At 34.9% G+C, this 26,430-nt stretch overlaps 1 protein-coding gene across 1 annotated transcript in view; it reads right to left on the minus strand.

Moving 5' to 3' along the window:
* KCNK2 (potassium two pore domain channel subfamily K member 2) overlaps positions 1-25,161 on the minus strand; it is a 179,805-nt gene extending 154,644 nt beyond the window's left edge. Inside the window, exon 1 of the mRNA XM_012781754.3 lies at positions 24,748-25,161. Coding sequence (XP_012637208.1) covers positions 24,748-24,781 — 34 coding nt within the window. The 5' untranslated portion in view covers positions 24,782-25,161. The remainder of the gene's footprint in view (positions 1-24,747) is intronic.
* Positions 25,162-26,430: the final 1,269 nt, after the last annotated feature.

Below are 26,430 nucleotides of genomic sequence, written 5' to 3' on the forward strand. Positions count from 1 at the left end.
CTGGGCAAAATGCACACAAGTGGCCTCAAATTTGATTTCACATTCTTATAGATATTCTTAAAACAAATGACTAATTACTAACTGATTTGTATTTTGTTTTCCTTAAGGTACAACTAGTAGGCATCTTTTCTTCAACATTATCTGCCCAACCTAATTTCTATCCTAACTGAAATCTTAATTCTCTTCTTTTGATAGCATAATTGCTGCCATGGCAACAGCAGGAGATGTGAGAATATTCTCTGCTGCAGGTGAAAATGATCATAACATATTGATAAACCATCTCAAGATTTCATTTTTATGTAAACGACCTTATAACAAAAAGAGAAGAGAAATAGAAGCAAAAAAGTTGCATTCGAAAAGCAGAAGTGCTTAGAATAAAATATTTTTCAGTGGTTTCAGTGATGTTTAAAGGAGGGTCAAACTGAGAGAGAATTTTAGATAACCATGCCTCTTGATTAGTCACTGTTAATAAAGAACATTTCTTTAGAATTTACGAAAGAACAAAGGAAAAGGGTTTCCTGTTCTAGGAGTGCAACCAATTGATTTAGTTTTTATGTTCCTTTGCAAATCAATCGGGAACATATTAATGAGATGCATGGAGATTAAAAATAAGAAGTGATTCCAGAGCTTGTCAACAATACTACAAATATTATGTGAATCTTTAGATAGAACTTTCTAGACAATGTTCACAAACTTCAATTTTAAAAGTCTGTACCCTGAAATGGAAAAGGCTATCACCTGAACCCACCCCATTTCTATTAACTCTCAACTCTTACTGTAGTCATCCATCTCCTGAAAGCCCAACAGCTGTTGGAATCAGCAAGAAAGATAAGCCTAGAGGACATGAACAGAAGAGTTGGGAACCTCCTCCACGTGGGATCTCACTTAAGCTCCGAGGGCAACATTGCCAATCCCTAGGGCAAGGAACAGAATGAGGAGAATCCTAGAGAAGGCCTCCCTTCAAAGAGCCTTGAACCCTTGGAGCTGGTCCTTGAGTCTGTAATGTCCCTAATGAGACGCAGGGTCTCTAGTCTCTAAGGAGTTGAAGAAGAGAGAAACAGGTGGACTGAATTTTCTCCACCCCACCCCACCCCCGAGATTATTAGCTTCTATAAGGAGCTAGAAGGTTCTTCTTTGTGTCTTGGAAGAGGACTAACAACCTACTTTGCTGAACACATACAGCCATCTTCCACCACCATGAATATGTCTCAAGAAAAAGAGAGAAAACACAGATGACCATTATCAGGAATAAAAGAGATCACTATAGATTCTATAAATCTTAAAAAGATAATATGGGCATATTTTAAAAAGAGTAATTGCCAATAAATTTGATAACAGATAAAATTGACAGATTCTCTGAATAGTACAAATTATCAAAACTGACAGAAAAAATAGATGATCTTAATATTAATTATATTAATATCTTAATATTAATTATCAACTGTTAAATTGAACTCATAATTTAAAACCTCCCCACAAAGAAAAGTCTAAGCCCAGGTAACTTCATTGGTGAATTCTATCAAACATTTAAATAAGGAATGATATATACAACTCTTTCAGAAAATGGTGGAAAAGGGGATACTTTTTAATACATTTTATGAAGTCAATATAACCCTATCTCAAAACCTGGCAATGACATTACAAAAAAAGAAAATGACAAACCAATATCCCTCATGAACTTAGACCTAGAAATCCTTAACAAAATATTAATAACACCAACTCAGAATTACACAATAAGGTCAATCCATCACAACCAATCAGAGTTTATCTCAGGAGCATAAAGTTGGCTCGACATTTGAAAATCAGAATAACTCACCACATTAAAATCATAAAGGACAAAATAAAAATATGATTATTGCAGTAGATATAGAAAAATCATTCCACAAAATTCCATACTCATTCATGATTAAAAAGAAAAAGCTTTCAGCAATTTTCTGAACCTAATAAAAGTTGGCTACAAAAAGAAAACAAACAAGGAACACCAAAACTCTGTGGCTAATAGCATATTTGATGATGAAACATTGAACATTGAAGGCTTTGCCCTCCTAAGATCAGAAGCTATATAAGGATATCCATTCATACCACTTCAATATTGAACTGGAGTCCTAGCAAGTACAATAAGGCAAGTAAAAAATAAATAAAAAGCACTAAGAATGAAAAGGAAGAAATAAAACACATCTCTACTCATAGATGGCATCCATTCAGTAAATACTAAGGCATCTACAAAGCAAATATTAGAATAAATAAGTGAATTTATCAAGGTTGAAGGATACAAGGTCAAAACATAAAATCAGTTGAATTCTATATATTAGCAACAAACAATTGGAAAATGAAATTAAAGAAACAATAACATATACAATTATACCAAAAAAACATGAAATACTGAGGGAAAAATTTAACAAAATCATTTCAAAGTCTGTACATTGAATACTGTAAAACGTTGATAGACATTAAAGAAGACTTAAACAAATGGAGAGTAATGATATGTTCAAAGACTAGAAGATTCAATCCTGTTAATATGCACATTTTCCCCAAATTGATCTATAGAGTTAAGAAAACTCAATTCAAAATCTAAACAGGGATTTTGAAGAAATTACCAGCTGGTTCTAAAATTTCTTTGAAAATACACAATACCACTTTGTATATATGTAGCTACATTGTATATATGTAGCTAAAATAATGTTGAAAACGAAGAAAAAAGTTGGAGGACTTACACTAATGTTTTAAAACTTTCTATAAAGCAATTGTTATTAAGACAATGTGACATTGATGTAAAGATAGAAAAATTGATCAATGGAACAGAATATATACTCCATGTATAGACTTACATGTACATAGGTGACTGGTTTTCAGCAAAGGCACCAAAGCATTTCAATGGCAAAAACGAATGTCTTTTCAACAAATGGTGCTGGAATAACTGCATATCCATATGGAAAATAAATGAATCATGATGCTTATCTCACTGGTGATACACAAAAATCAAGTTGAAGCAGATTCCAGACTTAAAAGTAAAAGTTAAAAGTATAAATTTTCTAGAAAAAGGCATAGGAGAGTGTCTTTATAAACTTGAAGCAAGCAAAGATTTCTTACATGGTTCACAGAGAGCACTAACCATAAAAAATTAAAAATTGGAATTCATGAAAATAAGCACCTTCTGCTTATCAAAAGACATTATTAAGAAAATGAATAGGCAGGCAGTGAACTAGGAAAAAATATTTGCTATGTATGTATCTGACAAAGGACAAGTGTCCAGAATATATAAAGAACTCAAAAAAATAAATTAAAAAAAAAAACAGAATAGAATATCTAAGAACTGAAGGACAACTACAAAAAGCATAACCTGCATGTAATGGGAATACCAGAAGAATAAAGAAAGGAAGAGAAGAAATATTTGAAACAATAATGACAGAGAATTTTTCCAAATTAATGTGACATACCAAACCACAGATCCAGGAATCTCAGAGAAAACCAAGCGGGATAAATGTCCCAAAAAATGTCACCTAGACTACATCAATCATTTTCAAATTATAGAAAAGATACAGAAACAAATTCTTAAAGAAAACAGAGGGAAAAAAAAAAACACCTTACCTATAGATAAGCAAAGATAAGAATTACATACAAATTCTCCTCAGAAACCATGCAAACAGGAAGAGAGTGGAGCAAAATATTTAGTGTTGAGAAAAAAATAAAAAACCCACCAACCTAAATTCTGTACTCTAAGAAATTACTCTTCAAAAGTAAAAGAGAAATAAAGATTTTCTCCATTGAACAGAAGTTGAGGTGATCTGTTGCTAGTAGAACTGCCTTGCACGATGTTAAAAGAAGTTGTTTAAAAAGAAAGGAATTGTACATAGATGAGAAATGTAGATCCACAGAAAGAAAGAGCGAGCACAAGAGAAAAAACAAGTGAAGGTAAAATTTTAAAAATTTATATTTTTATTCTTAATTGATCTAAAAGTTAACTATTCAAAGTAATAATAGCATCAGTGTACTACAATTGATTATGCATGCTTATGTATAAGTAAAATGAATGACAGCAATTAGGGATGTAATCCCTAATCCAAATATCAGAAATCTAAAATGTGCCATGGAGTGTTTCCTTTGAGCATCTTGCCAGTACTCAAAACATTTCAGATTTTGGAGTATTTTGGATTTTGAATTTTCAGATTAGGGATACCCAACCTATGCCATTTATATTAGCACCCCAAAATATGAAGTACTTAGGTATAAATCTTAAAAATGTATAAAATCTATATAACGAAAACTACAAAACTTATAAAAGAACTAAATAAATGGAGAGATATTTCATAATCATGGATAGAAAGACACAGTATTGTCAAGACGTCATTCTTCCCAAGTTGATCTATAGATTCAATGCAATCCCAATCAAAACCCCAGCAAGAGGCCGGGCGCAGTGGCTCATGCCTGTAATCCTAGCACTCTCGGAGGCCGAGGTGGGAGGATAGCTTGAACTCAGGAGTTTGAGACCAGCCTGAGCAAGAGCTAGATCCCATCTCTACTATAAACAGAAAGAAATTAGCCAAACAACTAAAAATAGAAAAAACTAGCTGAGCATAGTGGTGTGTTCCTGTAGTCCCAGATACCTGGGAGGCTGAGGCAGGAGGGTCACTTGAGCCCAGGAATTTGAGGTTGCTGTGAGCTAGGTTGACACCATGACACTCTAGCCTGGACAACAGAGTGAGACTGTGTCTCAAAACAAAACAAAACAAAAACCCAGCAAGGTATTTTCTGGATATCAATAAACTGATTCTAAAGTTTACATAGAGAGGCAATAGCTAACATATTTCAGAGGAAAAAGTCAGGGGACTGACGATACCGAACTTTGAGACTTACTATAAAGTGACAGTAAGCTGAGCGCAGTAGCTCACGCCTATAATTGCAGCTACTTGGGACGCTGAGGCAGGAAGATCATTTGGGCCTGGGAGTTTGAGACCAGCCTGAGCAACATACCCTGCCTCTTAAAAAGTTAATAATAATAATAAAACTACTGTAATCCAAACAGTGTGGTACTGGTAAAAGAACAGACAAATCAATCAATGGAACAGAATAGAGAGCCCAGAAATAGACCCATATAAATATAGTCAACAGATCTTTGGCAGTGAAGCAAAGGAAATACAATAGAGGAAGAAAATAGTCTTTTAACATATGGTGCTTGACAACTGGATATCCACATGCAAAAAAGTGAGTCTAGACACAGACCTTACACATTTCATAAAACTCAACCCCAAATAAATCACAGATCTAAATATAAAACACAAAGCTATAAGACTCCTAAAAGATAACAGGAGAAAATTTAAATGACCTTGGGTTTGGTGATGGCTTTTTAGAGACACACCAAAGGCACAATCCATGAGAGAAAGATTTGATATGATAAACTTCACTAAAGGTAAAAATTTCTGCTCTGCAAAAGACACTGTCAAGAGAGGAAAAGATAAGCCACAAACAGGGAGAAAATATTTGCAAAAACATAGCTAATAAAGGACTGTGTTCCAAAATATACGAATAACTCTTTAAACAGTAAGAAAACAGACAACACAATTAAAAAATTGGTCAAAGACCTTAACAGGCACCTCATCAAAGAAAATATACAGATGGCAAATAAGCATGTGAAAAGATGTTTTACATCCTAAGTCATCAGGGAAATGCAAATTAAAACAACAATGAAATACCACCTATTAGAATAGTCAAAACCCAGAATATTGAAAACACAGAATGCTGACAGGATGTGGAATAATAAGAACTCTCATTCATTAATAGTGGTAATGCAAAAGGTATAGCCACTTGGGAAGTAAGTTTGGCAATTCTCACAAAACTGTGCTCCTTGTTATTGTCCAAAGGAGTAAAAACCATGTCCACACAAAAACTTGCACACAGATGTTTATAGAGGCATTATTCATAATTGCCAAAACTTGGCAACCAAGGTGTCCGTCGTTAGGTAGATGGATAAACTGTGGTTTATCTAGATGGTGGTATATTATTCTGTACTGAGAAGAAATGCGCTATCAAGCCACGAAAAGACACAGGTGAAATTTAAGTTCATATTACTACGTGAAAGAAACCAATCTGAATAGACTACATACTATGATTCCAACTGTATGGCATCTCAGAAAAGCAAAACTATGGAGACATGAAAAACAAAAAAATAGTGGTTACCAGGGGTTGGGGGAATGAGCGATGAATAAGTGAATCAGAAAGAATTTTTAGGACAGTGAAAACTTCTCTGTATGTTTCCATAATGGTGAATTTTGTTTAAAGTCATAGAATGTACAGCACCAAAAGTAAACCCTAATGTAAACCATAAACTCTGGGTGATAATAATGTATCAGTGTAGGTTCATCAATTTTAACAAACACTGCTGGGAGCTGTTGATAATAGGGGAAGATCTTGCTATGCAGAGGCATTGGTATATGGGAAATCTCTGTTCTTTCTGGTCAATTTTGCTGTGAACCTAAAACTGCTCTAAAAAAATAAATCTATTTTAAAAAAATGAATGAATTTCAAACATATTATTCTACATGAAATAGAGCTGACACTTAAATGAATTATTAAATTATTCAATTTATATGAAGTCCTTTAACAGCAAGGCTTGCCTATGTCTATGGTGATAGAAATCAGAACAATAGTTGCCTACGTGTGGGAAGCTATTTCCTAGACAGGGATAGGGTGAACTTTTCGAGGTGATGAGAATGTTCCATATCTTAATAGGGACATGAGTCATATGGTAAATGCATTCGTGAAGATTGCACACTCAAGATTTGTGCATTTCACTTAATGTAATATACCACAATTTTTTAAATGCAAAAAACCTATGGGAAACAGTAAAAATTTTACCTACAGGAATATGCCTAGTTTTTAAAAGTCTCTCTCATTAAAGAGGAAGAACTAAAAGTAATTTAGGTTAGAATCCTGCATAAGAATTAGAATGACATTGACAAAACAAACCAAGACAAAGTAGGAAGAGGGAATTAAGAAGGATGATGCTGAGATTAAAGATACAGAATTTCATGAAAAAATAATATTAAGAGCAAATTCCAAAAGCTGTTTTTAAAGACCATTAAATTAGATAAATCTCTGTTAATCCTATTTAAGAAAAAACGAGAAAAATTAAAACTATTACCTTTCTTAGCAATGAGAAATGAGACAAGCACATATGCAGCAGGGATTGAAAGAATCATAAAGATATATTGCAAACAAATCTATGACAATTGATTTTAAATGCTAGTGAAAAGGAGTCACATTTAGCAAAATACAAAGTTATTAATATAAATCAAAGAAGAGAGGGAAGCCTTTATTGGCCAATTTCAATAGAAGTAAATGGAAGGCAAGTAAGAGCCATCAGATATTTGCAGAGCTGAGATCTATCAAAGCTTTAAAAAGTATAATTTATATGATCTATGCTACAGGAAATAAGAAAAGTTTCCCAATTTTATATTAACCTAGCATAAATTAAATATCAACACTTTATCGCCTTACCCCAGTCAGCAGGGCTTTTATTAAAAAGTCCCAAAACAATAGATGCTGATGTGGGTGCAGAGAGAAAGGAACACTTTTATACTGTGGGTGGGACTGCAAATTACTATAATATCATGGAAATATTTATCATAACCAAGGGTCAAAAGTGTTTCCAATGTCAAAATAATAGAAAGAATCCAATAGAACTCAGGAATCAAGCAGAGGTCTTGTTATCACTATATTTATTCAACATTAGTTTAGAAAGTCTAGTAAAAACAGTGTGATAAATTAAATAGTTGGTAGAAATATTGGAAATTGAGAGATAAAACTATCACTATTTTGCTGATGATATGGCTATATACTTAAAAATCCAATACTTAAAAAGAGAAAAATTATTAGCATTGATAAGAAAATTTGATGGAATGACTGTATAAAAGGTAAGCAGACTAAAATCAATAGATTTTCCCCTCCTAAGTGAGATATATTTAGATAAAGGAAGAAGAGGAAAAATTTCCTTTGAAATAACAATATAAACTAAATTGAATAAGAAAGGCACATAAAACCTATGAAATCTATAAATTCTAAGGGAGGAAATAAAATGAGATCTGAAAAAATAGAATTATATACCTTGTTTACAGTTAGAAAAAGTTAATACAAAAAATTAGTCTTCCTGAGATAAAAATATATGTATATATTCATTTACATATACACACACAAAAGCATACACACACACAAATGCATAATGCCATTCTCAATAAAATCCTGAGATTCTGTTATATTTTATTTCGATTTGAATTGTATGAAACGTTAAAAGTCATATGAGATGAAAATGCCCATGAATAACCTAAAACAAAAAGTAAGGGGATACTTACTTGACCAGGTATCGGATATACCATAAAGCTATTGAAATCAAAACAATATAGGGATGGCATAAGTATGAAAAAGTAAATCAGTGGAACAGAGAATCCAGAAAGACACAATGTATATATGAGAATTCAAAATTGGACAAAGGGGTAATTCAATTGAGAGAGAGAAAAAAAATGATCTATTTAACAAAATTTCTCCCCAAACTGACTATACATCCTGAAAAAGTTAAAGTAATAACCCTAACTCATATCATACACAAAATAATCAGATGGGTGAAAGTGTTAAATATAATATTAACTGTTTTTAGGATTTCTGGGGAAGATTTAGAGAGTTGCCAATAAAAATAAAACTTGTGTGACAAAAAATACTATCAATAAAGACAGTAAACTAATTGTAGATTTAGGAAACATGCTTGCAATGCAGATGACAGAGAAAGGTTTAAAAGTTATAGTTATGTGAAGAGAGCTTTTAAAATTAACAAGAAACAGATAACAACCTAATAGAAAAATGAGCACCAGATATAACCAGGCAGGTCACATGTGAACAAATCCAAATGGCCAACAAAAATGTGTAAATGTTTTTTTTTTTTAAATTCACAAACAGGGAAATGGAAACTGGAGTAGCAATAAACGATCATTTTAACCCTACCAGACTGGCAAAAATTTCAAATAGTGATAACACTATCAGTAGGGATATGTGGAAAAAGAATTTTATACATTGCTGTTGGAAATGTAAATTAGTGCAGCCCGTTTAGAAAGCAATCCGACAATCTCTCTCCTGGGTATATAGCCCATAGAAACACAACTACCAGTAAGTAAGGATATGAGAATGTAGATGTTTATTGTAGCAGTCTTTGTAGTGACAAAAATATGTACACAAAGGAATAAATCATGGTAATCCACAGAAAACAATATTATTCAGCCACGCCTCCTGGCCTGAAGTGATTTTCCTAAGTTACTACTGTGTGAGAAAAAAAAATGAGATACAAAAATATTGTGTATTTTATGGTCTCCCTTCTCTAGCTTAAACAGTGACAAAACATACCTACATATATGTGTATATATGCATATAAATTTATTATACATATATGCATAATGCGAGATACGGTTAGATAATTATTGGGAACAGTGCAGAAGAATACCTGTAAGACTACACTAGTTAAAGGGGTTTGCATTTATTAATGTTTATATTTCCTAAAGTGATTGGGTTAGGAAAGGCAGATACAGGAGAGAGAAGATAAGAGAGTAGGGAAAAAAATGAGGAAACCAAAATGAAAAAGAAAATAAGATAATTATAATAATCTCATATAAAAGTTTGCATGTGTAGGCATACCTTCTGATGTATAATTACATTTATTGAGTGTGCTTTTCAAAATAATTTATATGTACTAACTTATTTAACCTTCACCAAGCCCCATAAGGTTCAAACTATTACTATCTTCATTTCACCATAAGAAAACCAAGAGGTTAAATAAGTCACTTTCCTGAAGCCAGGGTTTGCATTTGAACCCAGGCAGTGTGACCCTCAAACCTTGGTCCTTAACCACTGGATATATTGGCTCTTGAACAATTTATATCCAGGACATAGTATTAAGCTAAACTCACGAATTTCAGTGTAATATGTGTAACATGATTTTATTTCAGTTTAAAAAAAAAAAAACTGGAGAGATATTTGAGCAAGAGGAAAGATGTAGACGCTTACTCTGTAGGCTATTAGATTTGTTAGCTCTGGTGAATGGAGGTGATATAAAGACAATGGCGGGGCAATCAGTTTTATTTTTCTATACCACTGAAACATGTTTCTTAAGCATCCAGATCATCTCTTACAAAGTGTATAAAAATTAATGAATGCTGGGTTTTTTTGTTTTGTTTTGTTTTTCTCATTTAGGGCTCTTTGATATTTAAGCAACATTTGTTCAGTGGGAATTTCAGGCATGAAAAGCTTTATATGAAGGAGGTGGCATTTAGTACATGGGTAAGATTTTGAGAAGTCAGAGGACTGACAGGAGAAAAAGCTTAAGAGAAAAACTTGCAAGTCTTCTTTAAGCATAGTGCCTCAAGAACCTGGGCTAAAGCAGGTGTTTTTATATGAAAGCAGGGTTTTAGAAACTTGGGACATTGCATAGGTTTATACAGCCTTGATGCTACGTTTAGAAATAAATTATTCACTGTGCAAGTGGACCAGGCTCTTGCAACACTAGGCCTCTTTTTTTAATTAATTGTTTTATTTCAGCATATCATGGGGGTACAAATGTTTAAGTTACATATATTGCCCTTGGCCCACTTGAGACAGAGCTTCAAGCATGTCCATCCCCCAGACGGTGCAAACCACACCCATTAGGTGTGTATATACCTATCCCCTCCTCCCCTCTCCCATCTGCCCAACACCCAATGAATGTCATTCTATATGTGCACTTAAGTGTTGATCAGTTAATACCAATTTGATGGCGAGTCCATGTGGCGCTTGTTTTTCCATTCTTGGGATTATGCACTCACACTATGAGAGGTTGACATGGATGCAACATCAATGCTTGACATGGTCCTAGCCTTGGCTCTAGCCTGGAAGTCCTTGATCAGATATTGGCCCCACCCAGAGATTGTTATGATCCATGGGACTTTTGTCACCTCTGTTCTACAGAAGCCTAGTGGTTCCAGGGGTCCACAGGGTGTCAGGGCAGAGCTGTGCCTGGCAGAAGCTATAGCTCCACTGAGGTCCCTATACCTGCCTGAGGATGCCCATGTTGCCTGTACATTGCCAGAAGCAAAATAAATACCCCATCCACACAGGGGCCATGTTTCCATTCTCCTGCCCACTTCTTGGCTGCAACTTCACTTCTGCATCCAGCTGGATTTTCCTGGCAGTGGTTAGAAAAACCCTCAGAGTGAGGCATGCAGATTTGGCCCTTTTCCTCTTTTGTGTCCTAATGACAAGAACATCAAAGGCAGCAGGGCACAGTGGAGGGAGACAAAGAAAAGCAAATAAAACAGAGCATAATATAAGATTTAGGATATCTCAGATAAAAGCTGCATCTAAATCACCATAGCTTTGTCCAAATTTTCTCACCTGGAAAATGGAGTGTTTTGCAAACAAAAAAAAATTTTGTGATTTACGGTTGCTCTGCATCAGTCCCATTGTTGATGAAAATAGATGTCAAAACAAATGTAGAAATTTAGTGCTTATTAAGACATCCACTGGTTGATAGACTTTAGCTGTCTTAGAAGCCAAATCTGTTTATAACATAGCCAGGCCCACTAACTAGGGCATTCAACAACTGTTTATGATTGCTATGGAGTCATTTAATGTAAAATACTCTCATCTCTTTCCATTCTCGAAATGCATCAGTGTAACTCAATTCGTACTATAAAATAATGTTGAAGTGACATCCTTATAACTGGAGGACAGATTTTTTAAAAGGTGATTCATTAAAGAGTCACTGAACTGGCACATTTGGTGATGCACAACTAGATAATGTAGAAGGGTTCCCTTTGTCAAGAGGGGTGCACAGGAACATGTCTTTGTAGTAGAGGGCTGGCTGGAGCCCAAAGAGCCCATGTATTTCCAAAAATAAATTTACTTTTCTATATCCATATAGGAAAAAAAGAATACAACAACAACAAAATTAGCCTTAAAGAAAGTTCCTAAAATACAAGAAGAGATTTTTAGAAAGGATTTACACAGCTGTATCACAGTAGCAATGGCTCCATTAAAATAGAAAGATCACATTTTAGGGCTCCCTCCTCCAGTTTCACAATCTGTAGGCTACGGGAATCCATAGCTTATGGAACTCCACAGCCATACTTTCATGCCTAGGTATTGTACAATCGAACTGTTTCTCTTTTCATTTCTAGTAATTTTTTTCAATCATGTGACTCTATCCCCACTGATAAAGCCACTTACAGATTCACAGCCTCCAGGAACGGAAGAAGAAAGAAGTAAATCACTGCCTTTTGATTTTCAAAAGCCCAAAGTCCTTTTATTAAAGTAGACATTAAAGTTAAAGAAATAGTGCTGTGTGAAATCTAGCATTTTTTGCTTTTCTTTTCCATTTTAGAAAAGACATTATCTGGGCTAGACAATAAGAGGAAAATCAGGGAAAAGGGAGATTACATGCTCCTGAATCTCTGGGAAGGGGCCCTGTTCCTTCTCTCAACCCTAGGCCAAGTCAGGCAGGGAGAGGACTGCACATGTCCAGGCAGGTTTGGGGATTTGAGGAGAGCCTAACACCTGGAACTCGCTTCAGTATATCTCACTAATGGAACGCATTTGCTAAAACTATCCTACGCCCTTCTCAACATGGTAGCATCTGAATAGCAATGGCTGCATAAGATGTCCAGCCAAAAGGGAGCTGAGACAGCATTAGGAAATCTCCTGTGGACCCAGAGTGGCACCAGAGAATAGCCAACCATTTCTCTTGTCTCATGAAAAGGACTTCGAAACTGTAGAACAGCCTTGAAGAGATCCGACGCACAGGGCAAGGAAGACACAATTCGCAACTTGTGAGGACTCAATGACCAGATATGTCACAGCAAGTGCAACCAAGGCAGATGTCAAAATATTCACAACCAGGCCCTGGGCCTCTGAAAACCTCAGAATCTAGAAGAAAACCTGGGATGTGGAAGATCCTGAATTGACTTGGAAAAGACCTTGAAACAGTGGAAGGAGTCCCACATTGACTGTATTAGTCAGGGTTCTCCTGAGCCACAGGACTAACAGGATGGATGGAGATAGATAGATAGATAGATAGATAGATAGATAGATAGATAGATAGATAATAGATTTATTATGGCAATTGGCTTATATGATTATAGGGACCAAGAAATCTCATGATATGTCAACTGCAAGCTGGAGAATTAGGGAAGCTGGTGGTATAATTCAGTCTGAGTCAAAAAGCCAGAGAACCAGGGGAGCCAATGGCATAAGTGTCAGTCTGAGGCTGAAGGCCCAAGAAACTGGAGCTCTTGGTGTGAGTCTCAGAGTCCAAAGGTCTAAGATATTAGAGTTCTAATATTCAAGGACAGGAGAATATGGTTGTCCCAGCTCCAGAAGAGAGAACAAATTCATCTTTCCTTTGCCTTTTTTTCTATCCAGGCCCTCAATGCATAGGACAGTGCCTGACCACTTTGGGAGAGGGTGGATCTTTCTTACTCAGCCCACTGATTCAAATGCCAACTTCTTCTGGAAATACCCTCACAGACATACTCAGAAGTAATTCTTTACTAGCTATCTGGGCATTCCTTAATCCAGTCAAGTTGAAACCTGAATTTGACCATCACATTGATGAAGATTAAATTTCTACCAGGTGAAATGGAGAACTTGAAATAAAACTTAAATTCACTTATAGAAAAATCAAAGCATATTTCTTAAACATTTGAATTTGTAAGCTGAGAATTGTAAGTAGTTCATACGACTACTTCAAGCATAATTTTTCACTTTCCAAACATAGATAAAAATTACCCAATATCCAGTTATCATTCATCAATGAAAATAACTGTGATTTTTAAAAAATTTACGTCATTTAAAATTATTGAAATGATTAAGTCTTCCCATAACTACTGAAATGTGTTTGATTACAATAGAAGATTATAGTTAGGCAGATCAGGATACTTATAAAATGAAATTAAAATGTGATATCCTAGGTATGACATATTAATTGAAGATTCTTTAATCTTAATTACATAAGAAATTGATGAAAGAAGTTGAAGAGGACAAATGGAAAGAGATCTCATATTCATGGATCAGAATTAATATCATTAAAATAAGCATACCACCTAAAGCAATTTAAAGGTTCAATACAATATCTATCAAAATACCAATGTAATTTTTCACATAATTAGAAAAAATATTTCTAAAATTCATATAGAAACAAAAAGAGCCCAAATAGCCAAAGCAATTCTGAACAAAAAGAACAAAGGCAGAGGTATTACACTACCTGACTTCAAAATACATTATAAGGCTATAATACCCCAAACAGCATAATACTGGTATAAAAACAGATACATAGACTAACAGAACAGAATGGAAAATCCATAAACCCATGTATTTACAGCCAACTGATTTTTTAAAGGTACCAGGGATATACAGTGGGCAAAGAACACCCTCTTCAATAAATGGTGAATTGTCTCTTCACTGTGCTGATTATTTTCTTTGCTATGCAGAGCTTTTAAGTCTGATGTAATTCCAGTTGTCTAGTTTTATTTTTGTCATCTGTATGTTTGAGTTCATATGCAAAAAATCATTGCCCAGACCAATGCTATGGAGTTTTTCCCTGTGTTTTCTTCCAGGAGTTTTATAGTTTGGGGTTTTACTGCTTAAGTCCTTAATCTATTTTGAGTTGATTTCTATATACGGTGTGACATGGAAGTCTAATTTCATCCTTCTTCATATGAATATTCAGTTTTCTCAACATCATTTATTAAACAGACTGGTCTTTCCCCCATTGTGTGTTACTGGCATCTTTGTTAAAAATTAGTTGACCATAAATTGATGGATTTATTTCTGGGTTCTCTATTCTGTTCCATTGGTCTATGTGTCCGTTTTTATGGCCAGTAGCATGCTGTTTTTATTACTATAACATTGTAGTAGATTTTTAATCAGGGAATGTGATGCTTCTAGTTATGCTCTTTTTGCTTCAGATTGCTTATGTGTTTTTATTGCATCCTCCACATCTCTTACCTCTTTTATATTTTTCACTGCTTTGTCTCCCTAGGCTCTATGCTCTGAAAAATTTCTTTAGACCTAGCTTCCAATTTATTTTCTCCTCAGCATGTAAGTTTTGTATTTCAGTGATAATATATTTTTATTGCTAGTTGTCTGATTTGTTGTTTATGGCTTTTACTGAGTCTCAGTCATGTGTCTTGTGGCCTTGGGTATTTGGTCAATTTTGATTGCACACTCATATTTTGTTTCACGTGATCATGGTAACCTAGACTGGGCATGCTTTTCTCCAGAAAGAGGCTAGGTGAGTTACTGATCTGAAACAACTTTAGCTTCCTTCCAGGGCTTTCACTTGATGGAAATATTTTTAATTGAAAAGGAGACAGGGCTCACGATCCCTGCACTGGTATTGGTATTCGCCTCCAAGGCAACTCTCATTTTTATCTTTGTTCAGTATTACGGTTTCAACTTATAGTTGTTTGTTTGTTAGCTTTTATTTTTTCCTCTTTGAATCTCAGCTTGTTTTTACTAATGCAGCAATACATTAAATATCTTTGTTGTAACATACTCAGCTGTAACCCAACAAAGGTAAATCTCTAAGAGCTGTAAATTGAGAGACCACCAAAGGTGGTGAGAAAGAATTGAAGGTCCGTGGACAAAACGGTGCTGGGAGCATAGACCTCAGTCACTGAGATTTTTAACAGAGAAGAGAAAATTTCCACCTGCTAACCATGGGCTCATCCAGAAATGAATTATCCATCTAATGTCATAAACGGACGCAGGGTTACCTGCCAAAGATTCCAGAGCCTGTATAGTTTATGTGTTAAACCTCAATTTTATGTAGCTTAGAAATCTCATGCTAAAAAGCTGACATGAAAAATGGTTTAGAACCAGTGAATTCAATAGGATATGATGTAAGACAACCAGAAATTATGACATAAAGAGTCAATCACAGGCCAGTGCATACAAAGGACAACAGCAGGAAATTATTCCTGGCAAAATGAATAATTTGAGGACATGACATGAAGGAGTCCAATATAGAAAACACATTCCAGAGACTCAGGTCCCCCAAAACAGAGAATTCATGCCAGAGACACTGGAGATAACTGAGAAGTTGGAAAGAAACTTTAAACTAGATAAGTTTAAAATGTCCAATGTGAAGTTTAGTGACTTACGTAAAGTCATCAAACTCTCAAGTTCAAATCAAGCAGTCCAATAGTATAGTTCACTTTCCTAACAAATATCGCATGCCATATTGACTTCTTATATTGCGCCTGAGTGAAAAAAGGTTGAAATCTACAATTCTTGTCTATCTTGCTGTAATTTCAGAATTTAGAATTCTCTCCCTTTAGTTGATGCTCTTATAGTTGATATCCTAATAACATCAAAGCAACTTACAACTGCACCATCCACAGGACAGGCAGAAAAATATGAGTTTCCACCAACAGTGGAAAATTCATCTCTGTGTGGAACTAACTTATTACACTGTTCAGGATGGATGTGGAAACACCAAATGAACATTGTTATCAGTTTATGGAAAAATTACCAGATGGACTTCTTGTATAAGCAAAATTTGATGACAGAGAGTTGACAATGAGCAGTGTTCCTGGATGGATATGGTTTCCTAACTCACATCATAGTTGCAAATTCACATACTCAATAACCAATTTTTTGAGGACAAGTTCATTAAATTTTATCAATTATGTGTTTTACTTGTTTTTATTTATTGTACACTCCTAGATTACCACCCTCTAGATGGAACAGTATTGTTCCATAGTTGATCATTAATTTCTCTCTGTTAATTTAAATATAACACTATTTTACCATGAGTACATTCTAAGAGTCTTAAAAGAAGAATCTTTGACATTTCATGAGGCTGGCATTATCCTGACACTAAGCAGTGGAAAGGCAGTAAAAGAAGAAGAAGAAGAAGAAAAAACTGTAGACTAATACTTCTCATGTACATGTAAAAGTCCTTAACAAAATATTAGCAAATTTAATCCACCAACATACGGAAAAAAAAAAAAAGAGAAAGAAAAAATACCTCATAGTTAAACAGGGTTAATCCTAGAAATGCAAGGCTTGTTCAACACCCAAAATTTAGTCAATAGTATGCACCATATTAACAGAGCATAGGAGAAAAACCATATGATCATATCAATACATGCAGAAAAGGCATTGGAAAGAATTGAAATTCCTCCATAATAAAAACTCCCAGCTAACTAAGAATAGGAGGGAATTTCCTAAAGTTAATAAAAAATATCTATTTTTAAAACTATAGCTAAAATATTTAATAATGAAGGCTAAATATTTTCCCACTAAGATCAGGAACAACATGGAGATATTTGCTCTCACCATCTTTATTCGACATAGTACTGAAACCCTAACCAGTGCAATAAGGAAAGTAAAAAAATAAATAAATAAAAGGCACACATATTGGAAACAAAGAAATAAAACTGTTCCTATTCATAGACATCATGATCTATATAAAAAACCTAAATAATTTCCAAAATAAATGCCTAGAGCCAAGAAATGAGCTTAGCACAAATTTGCAAGACACATGTCAAAACACAAAAATCAATCCAGCATATATTTATGTAGTAGCAGTAAAAATTGGAAACAGATATTTTTTGAAGTGTCATTTACAACAGCTCCAAAAAATGAAATACCTAGGTATGAATCTAAATGTGCAGAAACTGTATGATGTAAATCACAAAACACTGATGAAAAAAAATCAAACAGCTAAATAAGTGTATTGGACAGCTCAATATGGTTAAGATGCCAGTTCTTTCCAAATTGATCTATAGATTTAACATTTATCCCCCAAAAAATCCCAGCAGGATTTTTGTAGATACTGTCAAGTGATCCTAAAATTTATGTGGAAAGGCAAATGACCTAAGATACAATTTTGAAAAAGAAGAACAAATTTAGAGAACGTATATTACTTGATTTCATTACTTACTCCAAACTAGTCAAGACAATATGATCATAGTGAAAGTATATACACATAAGTTAACAGGACAAAAAGTAGAGAGTCCAGAAATAGAACTACTGAACATAATCAACCAATTTTTAATACAAACGCAAATGAAGTTTTATGGAGAAAGGATAATCTTTTCAACAAATGGTGCTTAAACAATTGGATACTCATATGCAAAAAATTTCATAATTTGACCCACACTTCCTACCTTACACAAAAGCTAACTTGATGTGGATCATGGACCTAAATGTAAAACATAAAATTAGAAAAATCCTGCAGAAAGAAAACACAAAAGAAAATCTTCATGAAATTGAATAGGGAACAAATTGTTAGATATGCCCCCAAGAGCATGATCCATAAGAGAAAAAAAAAAATCGATCAATTGTACTTGATCAAAACTAAAAATTTTTTCTCTATAAAAGATGGTTAAGAGAATGGAAAGAAAACCTATAGAAAATATCTGGTAATCACAAATCCAATAAAGAACTTAAATCTTCAATTTAAAAAGAACTCTCAAAACCAATAATAAGAAAGCAAATATCTCGTAAAAAATAGACAAAAGACTTGAACAGACATTTTACCAAAGAAGATAATCAGCTTGCAAATAAGAATATGAAAAGATGCTTAACATCTTAAAATCACAATGGGATTTCATTGCAAACTCACTAGAATGGGTAAGAAAAACAAAAACAAAAACAATTAAAAACCTGGCAATGCCAAGTGCTGGCAAAAATTTGAGGTGCCTAGAATCCTTACATAGCTGGTGGAAATGCGAAATGATAAAGCCACTCTGGAAAATAGTTGGGTAGTTTCTTACAAAGTTAAGTGTACATTTACCATACAATCTATAATCCCACTTCCAGGTATTTATTTAACTTAGAAAAATGAAAACTTTCATTTACACAAAAACCTATGATTATAGCACATTATGTTTAAAGCAACGTTGTGCATAATCATCAAAAACTGGAAATAGTCTGAATATTCTTCATTGGTGAATAATCAACAAATTCTGGTATGATAAAATACTTCTTGGCAATGAAAAGAAACAAACTATTGACACATGACAATAAAGATGAATTGTAAATGCATTCTGCTAAGTAAAAGAAACCAGCCTCAAAGCATTGCAAACTGTATGATTTCATTTCTATGGCCTTCTGGAAAAGGCAAAACTATGGAGACAGAAAACAATTTAGTCGTCCCAGGGGTTTGGGATGGGGGAGGTTTTGGCCACACATGGCCATCACAAAGGAATATTTTTCGGGGTGAAGGAGCTGTTCTATATATTAGTTTCAGTGGTGGGTACAAGACTCTCTACATCAAAAGTCACAGAACTGGTCGTCCGCGGTGGTTCACGCCTGTAATTCTAGCACTTTGGGAGGCCGAATCAGGAGGATTGCTCAAGGTCTGAAGTTCAAAGCCAGCCTGAGCAAGAGCAAGACCCCGTCTCTACTATAAATAGAAAGAAATTAATTGGCCAACTAAAAATATATAGAAAAATTTAGCTGGGCAGGGTGGCACATGCCTGTAGTCCCAGCTGCTCGGGAGGCTGAGACAGGAGGATCACTTGAGCCCAGGAGTTTGAGGTTGCTGTGAGTTAGGCTGATGCCACGGCACTCTCTAGTCTCAGCAACAGAGCAAGACTCTGTCTCAAAAAACAAAAACAAACAAAAAAAAAACCTCACAGAACTATGGCCGTGAAAATTAGTAAATTTTACTTGCTGTGGGTTTAAAAATAATTTAAAATATATACACAAAACAAAAATCTGAGTCCTCTGAGCGGACAATCTCACCCTGAAGGAATGAGAATCCTGTACCTTTCTTGAAAATAAAACAAACCTTAAAAACATCAAGGAAAAGAAGTGGTAACTGTGGCAGGCTTGTACTACACAGAACTCTAGATAGAAAGTCAAGGTATGGAAAATTACTGGTTGATTTTTACATATTACTGTTCAATTCACCTTGACCCTCTTCCTCAGGTTTCAAAAGAACAAAAACAGCCCAATGGAAACAAAACACTTTGGTGTCATGCTATTTAACCACCTGCAATCACACCTCTATTATCTCTGCAACACTTAGTCTAACCTTAGAGTCTGTTTCTTTCACAAAAGGAAGAAATAATAAAGATAATTGAGTCTGAGCTATGCATGCAGAGCAAGGTCTTCTTTAAGATTCATTTCACGAAATTCAAAATCCATCTGAGCCCTCCGTTCCATGATTTCCTCTTTCAGCCCACATTTTCATGAAATGCCACCAATCAAAAGCATTGTACAGAATGTGTAATGTTAAGCTTTTAGAAGAAAAGAAAATTAGAAACTGAACTAAAGGGATATCGCATACACGAAGCTACTGGTACAAAAAAATCCAACCTATTTCTCTTCTAAATCACCTGGTTGTTAACTTGGGGGAGGTAGTTAGACTCTACTGCTTTGTAGTTTTCTGTTTTCCCCTTGCACCTGGCTAAAACTTTCAGTCATACCAAGGAAGACATCTGATTACTAAACTAAAATCAACAGATAAAACTATGCCTTGAGCCTTAAAATCTATGCTTATAAGAGGTAGATTACTGCCTTGGAGGAGCTATAGAGCAGAGTTTTAGCTGATATTGTCTCTGTTAATTTGAGACACACAAACACACAAAGTAGAGTTCTCCAAGTCCATGCCATCTTAGCAGCCAGGGAAGGTAGCCAAGAGTGCATTTGTGGTATGGACTCTTCCGTAAAACAAAAATTCTTAATGAATAACTATGATCACCTTCACTCTCTTGAAGCGTCTGGGCTATACTGATGGTAAAGAGAAGACAGAGAATTCCACACACTCAGGTTTTCCTGCACACCTGCCTGGGGTTGAACCCAGTTAACTATATCTTTGTCGTGCCAGATTGGTTGGGCTTCTGTGGATGACACAACACGAAGTAAGTGTTAATTAGGGCTCAAGTTTAAGAACCCTATTAAAGCATGAGATGAATCATGTATTTCTGGATAAAAATCAGAGATGGTCATAAAACCATTAAACAAATTATACTAGATGCGAAGTCTCATTACTTCATATCCAACTTTCTCATTAGACAATGCTGCTTAATTTCTGTGTTTATCATACACATTATGCAACAAATGAAGTGAATGTAGCTTCCCTTTCTACTTCAAACATATGTGGACATGTTTCAAAAAGAAAATGGCAGTTTGTAAATGCAAGATAATATTTGCTGTAATAGCTACTACTGACACTCCTCCAAATACATAGTGATTTTCCAGATAGCAAATCTAACAGCTAGACTGTTTTCTCATACCTGCAATGTGTAAACATTGCTTAAACCAGTTTAAGCAGTAGTCTGAAAATGGTGAATCTACCTACCCAAGTGCTTTTGCACATGTGCTCAGAACAAATGGGCACAATAAACAAAATCATCAAAATATACCACCTACATAAAGTTTTGATTTTTGCAGGTACCATAAAAAGGTACCATAAGAAACATCTTAAAGATGAACATTTTTAGCCCTTAAACTTTCAAAAAGTCCTTTCTGTTGAGAATGACTTTGTTGGCTACAGTGGATTTTCTTAAATAATTAAACAAGGGTTAGCTACAAAAGATGAAAGGGGAAATAAATTAGTGACCAATCCAGTGTTTCCACTGTCTTAATCATCAAGGACCATAGAATAGTCAACCAAATTGATTTAGATCACCTAACACATCTAAAACAAACAAACAAAAATACCCTTCATTTACTTTCAATTCATGCATTCTGATTACCTTATTCTTTTACTGCACTTGTAGCTTTGCTTTACAATGTTCTTATATTAGGAGCCCATTAGGTGGAGAATAGACATTTCTATTGAGTTGCATCTTTGGCATTTCTATGAGATGCATTCCTTGTTTAGCACAATCAAGGAATTTAGGTTACATTAAACAGCTAAAGGCCATGTACGATGGCTCACACCTATAATTCCAGCACTTTGGAAGGCTGAGGTGGGAGGATCACTTGAAGCCAGGAGTTCAAGACCAGCCTGGACAACATAGCAAGACCCCATCTGTACAAAAAATTTAAAAATTAGCCGGGTGTGGTGGTACAAACTGTAGTCCCAGCTACTCAGGGGGCTGAGGTAGGAGGATCACTTAAGCCCAGGAGTTCAAGGCTGCAATGAGCTATGATCAGACCACTGCACTCCAGCCTGGATAACAGAGTGAGACCCCATCTCTAAAACAATAAATAATAATAATCTTTAAAAAAAGCTAGAATTACTAGGATCTCAAAGTTAGGAAAGTCCCCAAAGCCTGTGTTCTTTAATCATTTTATCACACACTTACTACATACCAGGCTATTGACATAAATTATCTCATTTCATCTTCACAAAAAGTCAAAGAAGGAAGGATTATTAACCCCATTTAATGTATGGAGGACCACAGCCTCAGCAGTTAGATAACTTGCCTAACGTCACACAGTTTATAAGTGGGGGAGGGGAAATTCCACACTCATTTGACTGACTCGAAATCCTTGCCTTCTCCTCCTTGCTGAGCCTCCTTTGCCAAGACATACCACACTAGCAGCGAGTTCATTCCTCCTGGTACAACAAATCTTTGGATGGCTCTGTCTATAGACCTTTTGATGTCAAAGAACTAATTTTTAAACTAATGCTAAAAAATTATAACATGCCATGTAAATTTAAATTATCACTTGTCATCAATAAATACATCCTAATTCTGCCTGGGTGGGGCTTGTCTACACCTACAGTCTTTTTGAAGATAATCCACAAAATCGTAATCATTCTACCATACATTATTACTTGGCTTTCATAATAATCAGATGGCTTTCCTTCCCTTAAAAAAAAAAAAAAAAAAGACCTAGGACTTCTGTAATGTTGCATCATTTCTTGATTGAGGTCCCAGAATTTTGCATAATAAATCCAGATGATTTTAGCCTGAAAAAGTATTCATGCAGATGATATCAACCCGCCTACCAATTCTTAAAAGAACTCCTAAGCTCTTCCTTTAGAATGTCTTCTTTTAATTAGATTTACATTCTGATGGATTTGTGTAGATTAATTTACCTATAAATACACTGAACTGTTAATTGGATAATTTAAGCTGATCTATTGTTGTATACATAATTTAATCATATTCAAATGTTAAGCTTCTAACCAATGTTATATATGATTATCCAAAAGAATTTTACCTTAATGATCATGGCTGCTTAGTTGCAGCTTATGACAGTTTCTACCCCCCCCCCAAATCTCACCACCACTTTTAATCAGCTAAAAAACAATCACATTTTCAGCATTCTTGTTTCCTACTTGTGGTAGCAGAAGTACATGTGTTCAGTTGAGCAAGTATCCATACTAAGTGATCTAGAAAAACATGGGAGTACTAGAACATTGTTTTCTGGCATCATGTAAATGGAAATGACATCTAGAATTACTTTACTTTACCTCTCCAAATTGCTCCCACTCAATTCCTTTCCCCACATCTTTTGCTCCTCTTGTCACTCCGGAAACACTCAATTTAACACCAAGAGTTTCTTTATCTCTCACCTCTAAATTTATTTCCATGCCCCTTACACCTGAAAAATTATCTCCCTCCCATGAGGACTTGGCCAGTATACTGACCGACCCTTCAACCCTCAGCAGAGGGGCTCCAAAAATGCTAATTCTAAGTCCTAGTGCCACAAACCAGCACCTGGACATTATATACTAATCTGAAATGTGCTGATACCTAATTATTAATATTTTACATGTTAAATTGCTCCCAAAACTTTGTGACACCCTTTCAAGTAAACAGTACATAGAACAAAGTCTTTTGTATTTCAAAACAAAAACAACCAAATATAGCATTTCATTAGAAATTTTATATTTAAAGAAATTCCTTATTGAAAAAAGCAATACAGTATAACCCCATTATTATATAGTTCCTCTTAAACAGAATTCAATCACATTCCTAGACAAATGCATAAAATAAAATCCTAATATGAAATAATTGCTATACAATCAGGGTATGCATTACTCAACACCAGCATTTATTCAGCATTCAAAAATATTTATTAAGTACATAATATATTCTAGACATTGGAGATGGACTTTACTATATTTAGTATTTACATGGGGTTATGCTTTTGATGAACTTTATTCACATTTCTAAGATCATAACAATATTCCTCTGAGGTGAGAAGTCTTATATAGACACATCTAAATAATTTCAAGCAAAACTACTTGCCAAATGAACTATGGAAATGTAAAAAGAACGTAGGTTTCAGTTCCTAAGATTTAGTTTAAACTTATACCTCTCCTTCCCCAATTCCAAGATTCTAAGCCATCTCTTCCCTGCTGTACAAATAAGATTCACTCAAAAAATAAGTAATATTCTCTCTAAGTAAATTGCAAACAATATGCATGGATCTATAGAGGAGCAAATTGATTACAAGATTGACTGCAACATAAAACCAAAATAAACATACATTATCCAAATCCAAATGCAGTGGAATTTACAGATACATATGTTGATCAAGTTTGCATTGCCAAAAGTAATACACCACACAATCAAAGCCTGATGTAACATGCCTATTGTATAAAACATGCCCGAATTAGCATGCAATTTATTTCAGTGTTGCTAGGTCATGGAAAAAAATCCAGTAACTATCCCTCTGTTGGAACCACCCAATGAGTTTAATTATAGTCTTGTCTATAATGAAGACTCCCTACATCAAATACTTGCTTGGAAATCTACTCAGCATCCTCCAGAAATTTTGAAAACAAATAAGGTACTTGATTATTGCAAAGATACTTACAGTAGAAGTTCCTTTTTGCTCGTGGGTTCATCATTTGGTGATGTTTTCATCAGGAGTCATCATGCTTTTGATCTTTAAAGCCGTTCTTCCTCCAAGGTTTCTTGTCCGTAACTTCCAAAACAGAGTCACTTGTACTAACAAGCCATCGTCCCATACTGTTTCCTTTTTTGTGTGAACGTTACCCTGTAGATGGATTTCCTGTCCAAAAACACTCAAAATGAACAAACGCTGCTGTATGCTAGTGAAATGTGCTACTCAAATCTTCTGCTTTGGCAGTTTGTTTCAGGAAGAAATTCCCTGATTAAAATGAGGAACTATCTCCCAGTTGTTCCAGAGAACTTCAAAGACAGAAGTTTCTTCCTTATGAATGAACCCTAGCAAAGTTGCCAGCGTCATTTATCCTCACTAGTTTGTGGCTCAAGTGCTATTTACACACGAAGTATCTATGCCCTGAGTGTAGTCTAAAGACCCTCCCAATTGCCACAGTAACAATATCCCAACTATATTTTCAAATCAGGCTTACTACGCTTTGAAGTACATAATGTTTTCCATTCCTGAAAGGACAAAGAGATCTGCATTGTCAAAGTTTATTTTTAAGCTCATGTGCTTGCTAAGTGCAGTGGCAAACCAGCGTGGTTTTCCGTGCCTGTAGTACCATTGCTGGAACCTATTAATGCAAATAGATGAATCATTGGCTGAGTTCCACACAGGCTTTTATTTCTTTTTTTTCTTACCTTATCTAAATTGCATTGATTATAATTTCAAAAATCTGAAATGCTATCAGTTTTCTGAGCTTGCTTGTTTGGTCAGTATAGAAGCAAAGTAAGGAAGTCAAATAAGAGGAAAAGTTTCAAATAGCTGTGGCTGAGATAAGAAAGTTAGTAATTAGAGGTAGATTCTGTTTCTGGAAGAAGTCCGAGGGACATTTGGAGATGGTTAAAATTACAATGAATTTTTAAGCAAAGGAGTGAAAGATAAAGAATGAAAGAGAGGAAGGGAGAGAAAAGGAGAGACAGCAAAAGTGAGAGCAAAAGAGAGAGAGAGAGAGAGAGAGAGAGACCTTGACTATTAGCAATAATTTTTCACATATTTCCTAATTGTTGGGAAAGCAAATTGTTCTGGTTTGTATAACCCCCTACCAGTCTGCTCAACCCACCCAAATTAGCCCACATGTCATCTAATACCAGACTAAGACATGTGGAAACACATTATTGCTCTATTAAAGCCATAACAAAATACAGCTGAGCATTAGGTGGTAGGGTAACCCTAAGGTAATACAATCCATACTATGGAATTTCAAGTTCAAATTTTAAACATCTGGTTTGGGTATGGTAATAAATGTGATAATGTACATTAAATACTAGTATGCAAGTAACATAATCCTTCCAACTGACTGAAACAATGAATGCTTTTCAAATCATATGAGAGAGAGATAGACACTTATTTTTGTACACATACAAAAAAAAATGACCCTTTCATGGGCATACACACACACACACACACACACACACACACACACACACACAGCAATAGCACGTACAATGTCAGCTGCTTTGTCCAGAAATAAGAATGGGCTTTCACCAAGCCCTTCTTGTGCTCTTTTTTCTGGGCACCTCTTCACTCCATTGCACTAATTTGTAGGAGTCTTGGCTGAGATTGAGGAGAATGGAAGGGGAATGGAAA

Source organism: Microcebus murinus, chromosome 23, assembly GCF_040939455.1.
Source record: "Microcebus murinus isolate Inina chromosome 23, M.murinus_Inina_mat1.0, whole genome shotgun sequence".
Taxonomy (NCBI): domain Eukaryota; kingdom Metazoa; phylum Chordata; class Mammalia; order Primates; family Cheirogaleidae; genus Microcebus; species Microcebus murinus.